The sequence below is a fragment of the Aegilops tauschii genome, chromosome 6 (genome assembly GCF_002575655.3).
Source record: "Aegilops tauschii subsp. strangulata cultivar AL8/78 chromosome 6, Aet v6.0, whole genome shotgun sequence".
NCBI classification, from domain to species: Eukaryota; Viridiplantae; Streptophyta; class Magnoliopsida; order Poales; family Poaceae; genus Aegilops; species Aegilops tauschii.
This window is the reverse complement of record NC_053040.3, coordinates 483056418-483066014: the sequence shown is the minus strand read 5'-3', so window position 1 is coordinate 483066014 and position 9597 is coordinate 483056418. Positions and strand designations below refer to the sequence as shown.

The 9597-nt window shown below is 39.2% G+C and overlaps 2 protein-coding genes across 7 annotated transcripts; one reads left to right on the top strand and one right to left on the bottom strand.

The window, feature by feature from the left end:
- Positions 1-1259: 1259 nt before the first annotated feature.
- LOC109748858 (tubulin-folding cofactor A-like) lies at positions 1260-2529 on the bottom strand. Its single transcript, XM_020307879.3, is given in 4 exon segments — positions 1260-1425; positions 1507-1596; positions 2307-2391; positions 2393-2529. Coding segments are annotated over 4 exon segments (399 nt in total). The 5' UTR covers positions 2452-2529; the 3' UTR covers position 1260.
- Positions 2530-4326: 1797 nt separating this feature from the next.
- LOC120966681 (uncharacterized) lies at positions 4327-7798 on the top strand. Of its 6 annotated transcripts, none has more exons than XM_040393089.3 (6): positions 4327-4809; positions 5384-5442; positions 6124-6388; positions 6478-6549; positions 7155-7298; positions 7387-7798. In XM_040393089.3, the coding sequence occupies exons 1-6, from the start codon at positions 4761-4763 to the stop codon at positions 7482-7484; spliced, it is 687 nt and encodes a 228-aa protein (XP_040249023.1). In that variant the 5' UTR covers positions 4327-4760; the 3' UTR covers positions 7485-7798. The 6 variants fall into 6 exon arrangements, 3 of the variants coding, with proteins under 3 accessions (XP_040249023.1, XP_040249018.1, XP_040249024.1); XM_040393084.3 differs by having other exon boundaries at positions 4329-4809; positions 6478-6602; XR_012188248.1 differs by lacking the exon at positions 6124-6388 and having other exon boundaries at positions 4328-4980; positions 6478-7066.
- The last annotated feature ends 1799 nt before the right edge of the window (positions 7799-9597 follow it).

Sequence of the window (9597 nt, the reverse complement as noted above, 5' to 3'; positions counted from 1 at the left end):
GGTCACGGTCCTGTACCACACATTGGGCGTTTTCCCTCCTCGACAAGACAAAGGACATATTCATTCCATTCAAGCAGGTGAGGAAGGGCGGCATCCGAGGAAACGCTCTAAGTGGAGGAGTTTTCTAATGCTGTAAATAAGTATGAAGTCTGCCAACATACATACCTATACAATCATAAAAAGGCAATTAAAGATAGGAAAACAGTTTACTTATTAATTTTGTAGAGAATTACAAAGAAAAATTTCCCAAATGATAACAATATACTGTACTATTCTTTAAACACCTGATTTGAATCGACTATGTTGTAGTTTCGGGTTTTTAACCCCGCATAACACCTCCAATTAAGCTGTGTTGATAGCAATGTTTTAAATAGCAGGCTATGAAAAATAGCAGCGGGCCTCCAAATCAGCTATAGCGGGCTAAAGCGGGCTATAACGGCCTATTTGTGAAGGCGACCATTTAGCGGCACCCCGCTGAAAAGGCTATAGCTAGCTATAGCCGGCTATTTAAAACTATGGTTGATAGGCATCGTCTTCAAACTTGAAATGTTCAGCAGATGTGGAATATCCAACCTCGAGGAGAATGTTGGTCAGAGAAAATAGATGGACAGTTTTGTTGATCAGGATGCGTGATTAGTTCCCAACCTCGTCAGTCGTAGAAAAATGGTAATTGTCTCCGAGCGTTGTCGGTCGGCGAAAAACGATTGAGTATGTGAAACGTATGCCATGACCCATGAGGATTACAGATAAAGCGCGCATCACAGTTGATAGGCCGAGAATGTCATGGTGTGAATTACTGAGCTCCTCCTCTCCTTTTTCTTTCTTACAAATATCCTCCTCTCCTTGACTAGATAGTAACACTGCATCTCTGCTCCGGCACTGCGAAGTTCAATATAGCTAATTAAACTAATTGATCTGCACAGGTAAAATCTCGAATTTGGCAGCTCAGGCCTGCGCCTGTTGCGGCTTATGCCATTTTTCGTGAGACCTTCCCCTGGTCCAGATAGTCCAAACAAGCTGAATATTTTACAGAATCCGAATTGGCATGTCACTGTATCCACTGAAATATCATGTTACAACTCCATCTGATTCATCGGGGACAAATTTCTGAGTCAACCGCTCTCAGCTGCGTAATAATGAGATTGCAACCAAACACCAAATAAAATAGATATACCAACTGACATGAAAGCATCTCATGGAATGAGTTTCCAAGGTACCAACAACGGTTTAAAACATCTCATGCAATCAGTATTTTACAAGTCAGGGCAAGTATTTTATCAAGATGCTTGCTAAAACTTCAACACACCGGCGCTCTTGACTAGTGAGTTTATCTTCGAATTGCTCGGATACAGTTTCAACTTCTGTGATCACGGTCTCCGCCTCTCCTATCTCGACACCTTGCTCTTCTGACTCCTTCAATTCAGCCTGCAAATAGCTTGGAACAGCTCATGACAAGATCACACGTATATAATGTCAAAGTTAGCTCAAATGTTTCAGAAACGGTACCAGAGTTGCTTCCAGTTCTGCCAGTGTGGCTTCAAGACGCTTATGGCAGTCTGGGATCATCATCCTTGACTCAGCCAAGACATTCTCCTGAAGAAGTAAACGGCATTAATATGCAGTGCAGTTCACATCTTCAGAGATTTGCATGAGTACAAACAGAATTGTCACTTCCTCATCTAAAAGGCACTGACATGAAAGTTCTTAGACATTGACAGCAATGGTCTTTTGCAGTCTCAATTATAAAAAAGTTAAAATGCATATCAGAGCTCTCCAAACATATGTGAATTGTCATATCTCAGAAGCCTGTGGACTGTGGTTGTAAGTTGTAAGTTGTAACTACACGTTAAACCCGAAACATGTGATAGTTAATGGACGTATATATACTAGTGAAAAGGGATGTGCAGAGTGCATATACCACATGTTCATTTGATTTACGGTTCGTCGTATGCTATGCCCATCACGGCTTCAAGATGCTTTATTTGTAAGATTTAGATAGGCTGTCTGCCAAATAGCATACATACATACATACATACATACATACATACATACATACATACATACATACATACAAGAAATGCAAACCAGTTGTGGTTGGAAGATTTTCTTTGCTGGCTGAACAATGTAGATTGTCTTACATCTGTCTATCACATGGGACAGAAATTCAATCAACCACCACCGAGTCAAATGTACGTCACAATAGATGAAGAAAACCACGCAAAGCATTTAGAATTACTAAGAAGGCGAGATAACCACCAAGAAAGAAACAATCCTTGTAAGTTGAGAGATTTCTCAAGTCTCAACTGCTGCTTGAGATCGCAGGGATCTGCGCCTCTCTCTTTCATGGCTGCGGTGTTAGCCGACTCCTTCTCCACCTACTCCTCGTACGACCCTCATGGCCCTCCTGCAAGTCCTCGTCTTGGTCCCGAGGCTCCTCAGAGTTGCCGCCATCCTGAAGACGCAAAAACAGGGTTGCTTCTCAGCCGAGGCCCAGTCAATCAGGAACCTGGAGCGCCGGATACATTGCGAACAAGAGAGAAAGCTAAATGGATCAAACCAAGGTGGAAGGGGTGTGTGCGCCAGTTTGCAGGCCTACGTCTAAATGCAATAGGATTTGGGGGAGAGCAACTAATCGGCAGTTACTCCTTCAAAAGCCCCCACAAGGATTGGTACGATGAGCTCTCAGCCGCCACGTCGTGTCGCGCTCTGGGTGTTCCTTCAGTATTTATTTTTATTTTCTGTATGCATTTTCGGCTTTAGATGGCTTTTTTGGGGGTGGGGGTTGGGCTTTGGTTTTCCCGGATTTTTCATAGATATTGGAACACGTGGAAAATACATTCTTTTATCCTTCTGCAAGAGACACAGATTTACTTCTAGTGAAGGCACATATTTGTTTTCGCAAGAAGCACAGTCGTGCCTCTCAAAAGAAAAAAACGCGTTTTTTCGTTCCACGAGGTGCACCAATTTATTTCTCGTGGAGGCAGGATTTGTTTCCGCGAGAGGCACAACCATGCCTCTAAAAAAAAGAAAAACCTCGTCTTTTTTGTTCCGCGAGAGGCACAGATTTACTTCTCACGGAGGCACGAATTTGCTTCCACAAGAGTCATAGTCATGCCTCCCGAAAAAGCAAAAGTCATGATTTTTTCGTTTCACGAGAGACATGGATTAGCTTCTCGTGGAGGCATGAATTTGCTTCTGCGAGAGGCACGGTCGTGCCTCTCGAAAAAGGAACAAAAGAAACACCCTTTTTCGTTCCGCGAGAGGCACGAATTTACTTTTCGCGGATGCATGGATTGGCTTCCGTGAGTCGTGCCTCTCGAAAAAGAAAGAAGAATGCATTCTTTCACCCGCAAGAGGCATAGTCGTGCCTCTCGGAAAAGAAAAAAAAACACCCGTGCCCCTTCGGAAAGGAAAAAAATGCTTCCGGTTTGGTTTTTTTGTCCTTTTTTCTGTGAAAAAAAGTTCGTTGAAACCAATCAACATAGGATCTAATTTTGAAGATCTCAACGCGAGAAATGCAACAATGAAAACGGTTCGAGATTTGGACGCACCGTTTAAGAGATAAAATGTTTTGAATAAATGAATCTACGAAAAAGAAAAAACTCACAGGTTGCGTCAAGTGGCACACCTACAATGCGCCACCTGTCGGAACCTAAGAATGTGAAAGTAACCTTTGCAAAGAGTACTCAGTTAGTGATTTCGGATTTGGGGTTGTTGCAGGCAATTCCTATTTATCGCCCGCTGACGGCAAATGGTCGTGGAAACGTCCGCAACGCACGCGGCTGGGCCAACCCAGTTCTCAGGCGCTGCTGTTCATTTTTTCGTTTGTCATTTGGTTATTTTTTCTTTCAGTTTTTCTTTTCTGGTTTTTTATTTTTATTTTTATTTTTCTTTTCTGTTTCTGTTTATATTTCTATTCTTTTTTTTTCTTTTTTTCTTTTTTCTGTTTCTTTCTTCCTATATTATACAAATTTCATTGCGTGTTACCAAAATGCTCATTGTATATTAAGAAAATGTACATGGTATATTACAAAAGTTTCATCGTGCATTATAAAAATATTCACTGTATATTAGAAATTTTTCAATGAATATAAAAACATTCACTATGTTTTTGAAATTTGTTCCGTGTATATTGCACAAATGTTCAATGTGTATTCGAAATTTTTTCAACGTATAATACAAAATGTTCAATGCATATTTGGACATTTTTTAACACATATTTCATATTTTTTCAAAAATGTTCATCATATGTATAAAAACTTCATAGTATAATACAAAAAGAGTTCATCGTGTATAATATAAAATGTTCAACGGATATTACGAAATGTTCAGTGTGTATTTTTTGAATTTTTCAGAAGAAGTTTGATACCTCAAGTTTCGCTCCGTGAATCTATCAGGTGAACTCACTAGTTCGGTTGGTTAGTTACGCTAGCTCACGACAGGAGTTTGCGTGTTCGTGTCACTTGCACAACACTTTTTCTTATATTTTTGCGCGCGTGGAGTTCGGTAGCTCCAAATGGGCCGGCCTATTTGTCGCTGCCATAAGTGAAGGCTCAACAATTTGCCGCCTGTGGGCAGCAAATAGGAGCTCTCGCGGTTGAGTGGTTGTGCATAGGTGGCTCATGGGCGGCGAATCTGTGGGTCAGGCCCAATAAGAAAACGATCGAGTTGGCCCAGTAGAACAGTCGAAGCCACACTACTTAGCATGGCCCCATAGAACCCTAAATCCCATCTCCTTGTCTAATCCCCTCTCCTAGGGCATGGACTCCCTCATGCCGCCGCCGGCGCCGCAACCGTGGAACACCGAAGGTGAATATATTTACCACCTTTCCTTTTTATTGCATTGATGCCTCCAACGTTGCCACTTCGACCACTAGGGGAGGTCCACCGATCCAGCGGAGAATGGTAGGGGAAGGTTTAGGGTTTTGTCTGGGCAGAGAGGAAGAGATCTTGGAATTCTTCCGGCTTCCGTCAAAGCAGGTTATAGATGGTCATTTCTAGACACGGTCCATGTGGATAATTTTATACCAATCTCTTGTGTTTTGTTTGAAGGAATAGATCTGACTATCAAAGGAAATTATCACCAATTTGATACTTGCTAGAGGTGGTATTATAATTTGGTGGCAGATTGATGACATTCTGAAAATTAGCAGAATGGGGTGACACTTTTTGTTTAGAATGATGCATCCCAACTTTTCATAGTTATAAAGTTTTCATTTTTACTCTATTTTAGAGGAGAAATTTCCATCCACTCAATCTTCTTGGTAGAATCCTTACTTTTTATCTGCTATCAAACATTCCTTGATCCAAAATCATTTGGTTTTCTAATCTTATAAGATTGAAGAGGACATGACACTCTAATCATTATTTTTCTTTTCTCTAGATGATTGTTTGCCACCAAATAATGCGTTGTGTAGGCATGATGAAGGGCAGCATGTCCAGGTGTGTATTTTATTAACATCTTATATTGTTGCCTTTCGTTATTTTTTTCATATACCACTTCAAAAGTAAACTCATGCATATATGTTTTAGAAATTGCTGAGTTGATTTCCTCTATGCGTTCGAAAAATTATTTATGTATGTAATTTTGTTTGTTTAAATGCAATGGTCAACAGGGTATTGCCAATTAAACAATTTGGTTTGCTTCTAAGTTGAATCTCAATACATATAAAGAAGTTTAATGCGCAAAGAATTTAAGCAATATAGAGATATTTTGGCTCAAGCATATTGATTTAACATATATTCATGTTTTTACATAAGAACAAATATCAAGTACTATTACCTTTTGAACAATAAAATAATAAAAATGTTGGTTAGTGCCAAAAATCCAAATCATGCCCTGCTTTTAGTTGTCGTATTAGTTGCCAGTTATAAATTGGTAGAATAAGTGCAGAACTTCATGTGGTCTAGAGAATATAAATACATAGTACAAATATTTTGTGATTCATTATAAGAGAACAATGATGCTTGATTTGTTGTGTCTACTTGCTATACTACTTAGAGATATACTTAATTCTGCAAATTGGGAAGGGGTTTACTGCTTTATGTGTAAAATAAATCGTAAAATGTCCATATGCAGACAAACCTTTCTAATTTTATCCTATCATATCGTTTGTTCCGCAGAATTGTGATTGGATCAGCACAATGCCAGATGATATTTTAATTGAAATTCTTTCCCTAATGACAATAAGTGAGGCAGCAATGACTGGTTTCCTTTCCACCAGATGGAGGCATGTCTGGAAAAAAATTGACCATCTCATCCTTGATTCCTACGCTTTTGGGATGCAAGAGTTAGAAAAGTCACGTAACCATGAAAATCCTCTTTTGTGGAATGATGTAGCTACAAAGTTTGTTAACAAAGTAAATGGGCTTTTGCACAGTCGTTATGGTAACAAAATCAAGGAATTCAGTATCAGATTCCAATTAACCTCAGCCCATGCTTCTAACCTGGATCACTGGATTGACTTTCCATTGCAGCCTCTACAGAAAAGCTCTTCCTTGACCTGGATAACAAGTGTTGCAAGGAAGGTTGTATGATTTGTGCGAAAGGTGTGAATGCTGCTTCAGAGCCATATGAATTCCTCTTGGGGCATTTTTTTATGGTAGAGCCTGCTCGTTGGACGAATTGACTCTTTTCAATTGCTGTATAGGAAGAATGCCTGCAAATCTGAGTGGGTTCTCATATATTAAATACCTGATGCTTGCCCGTGTGTCAATTGTTGATGAAACCATTTCAAATATTGTGTCCAGCTGTTGTGCTCTTGAAAGTCTAGTCCTACAATATTGCCATCAGTTGATTCATTTGACGGCTTCTCATGCACGGTTGCAAATCTTGGTTGTTCAATTTTGCAAAAGCTTGGTTAGTATTTGTATTCGTGCTGACACCCTTGAGTCATTCGTGTACATGGGCTACAAGATCAATATTGACTGCGAACATACACAATTTCTTGATATGCTCCATGTTTATTATGTGAACAAGGACGACTGCGCTTTAGACTTCATAAGTGCATTTCCTAAGCTCCCCAAACTAGAATTTTTGGTAATCCAGTTTCCTACATGCTTACCGGTATGTAATATATTTGGCCCTTTCTTTGTTTGACCATCCTTAGAAATTTCATACATGCTGAATTTTTCTCTTTTTTGTCCCTCTCTAGGTATACCGTGTGTTGCAGCATGCTACAAGGTTTGCTGGTTTGACAACAGTTATATTGATTCTCATGAAACCTTGGAAAGAGGACATTTCCTCAGTGGCTTATCTCCTCAAATCAGCTGCTTTAATAGAATATTTTGGTCTACATGTAAGTTGTGCACTTGTTATTTCTGCATGCTGCTATGCTACACTTATTTACTTACCTTGTGACATATCAATTACTCCTACTCATGCAGGGTTGTTGCAAGCTTCAACAACATACTCAGTTGAACATCCCATGGCCCGAGGATTTTATACTTTCAAGACTCTACACTATTATAATTGGTGGGTTTAGTGGGGAATTCGAACTCATGGAACTAGTGTACTTTCTACTACGGAGTACACCGGCGTTAGATGTATTCAGAATCGATACACGTGCCATGGAGCCATGGTTGGTCAGAGCGAACGAGGATAAGTTGCAAGATGACACGAGACGTCATTATGCAAGAGATATGGCTTACGCACACTTGGTTCCCAAGGTCCCATCCACCGCGAAGTTCCATATTATATGATCTATTCACTTTCTAAAAATGTAAAGTGTTGCAGAATCGGTGAACAGGGCTATGTTGAACTTGATGCATCTTATAGTCGGATCTTGTTTTGGTACTAGCTTAATTCTCCTGCTTTGCCACACATCAAAATCGTATTATTTGAACATATGTAGGATTTGCCTATGCATGTTTACATGCCTAATAAGCTCCGTTATGGATCAAGTCGTGCTTTTGGTCACTAAATTCTTGATGTACACAATATGTCCTAGACTCCACTCAAGTACGTACACCTGATCCAAATGCCTGGTAATTCTATCTAATAACTATTTTTTTACTTCGACACTTAAAGGATTTGGTATAGAAAAACACGCAACAAACCAATGCTATATTCCTTTACCAGCACATGGAAGATATTTGCCCCATTGTTTGTATGATCATATTTATAAAAGTGTTTGTATGCGATATTCTTTTAGGGGCAGCAGGAGGTCATACATTCAAAGTCTAAAAACAGTATAACACAATCTAGCATGAAAAAAATCATAGTTGGAAGAAATATAGTAAATGAAAAATATTTTTTTCTTTGAGAAAAACGGTTCCGACAAGGGCGTCGGCATGCAATATTTAACACGTCGACTTTTATGGCACATTGATTTAACAAGTTTACTTGGGACGTGCCATGTATCACCTTTGTTTTTAACATAGACCGAGACATGCAGTGCCCAGTATGGCACCTTCGTATAGCAGAGCATACCTTGAGCTCATATGTTTCACGAGACTAGGCAGGCTGAAGGAAATATGTCCTAGAGGCAATAATAAAGTTATTATTTTATATTTCCCTATATCATTATAAATGTTTATTATTCATGCTAGAATTGTATTAACCGGAAACTTGATACATGTGTGGATACATAGACAAAACACCGTGTCCCTAGTAAGCCTCTACTAGACTACACTAGTACAAAACAGGGCTTTCGTCACAGGGCAATATTCACATTAGTCCCGGTTCAGTCACGAACCGGGACTAATGTGAGCATTGGTCCCGGTTCGTGCGGCTAAGGCATTAGTCCCGGTTCACCTGGGCCCTTTAGTCCCGGTTGGTGCCACGAACCGGGACTAAAGGGTGCGATGCCCATTAGTACCGGTTGGTGGCACCAACCGGGACTAAAGGTAACCTTTAGTCCCGGTTGGTGCTACCAACCGGTACTAATGGGCTTTGAGGCATTAGTACCGGTTCATGGCATGAACCGGTACTAAAGGTCCCATTTTCAAACTCTACCCCCCCGGACCGCCTTTTCAGTTTTAGAAAAAACAAAAGAAAATGATGGAAATGTCAATAAAATAAAATAAAATAAAATAAGTTTCCCATGTGATATGTGGTCTAGTTGTTGGGAAAATTTACAAATATGAATTTCGACTTTATTTGCAAAATCTCTCTGGAATTTGTAAAATGGGCATAACTTTTGCATACGAACTCGGATTAAAACGTTTTTTATATGAAAAATCATCTACTCGGAAAGTTACATCCGATTTTAACGGGGGGAACCCCGTTAAACATTTTCAAAATCCTCAAAAATCTAACAGAAAAAACTTACGGGGCTTTTAAGATCTGGAGAGGCAAAAAAATTTAAAAAATTTCAAACTTACTAGTGGGAAACTTACTAGTAACAGAAAAAAATATAGTTTCAAATTTTATATTTAGAAAAAATATGGTCAAATATGGTCAAACTATGGTCAAATTGTGGTCAAACTAATTATTCTAGAATATTAGTGTTACTAAATAATTATTTCAGTTTTTTAAATTTTGGTCAAATCTGGTTAAACTGTGGTCAAACTGTGGTCAAACAATGGTCAAACTAATTATTCCAGAAATATTAGTTTTACTAAATAATTATTGTTTTTTAAAACAATAGTTTCAAA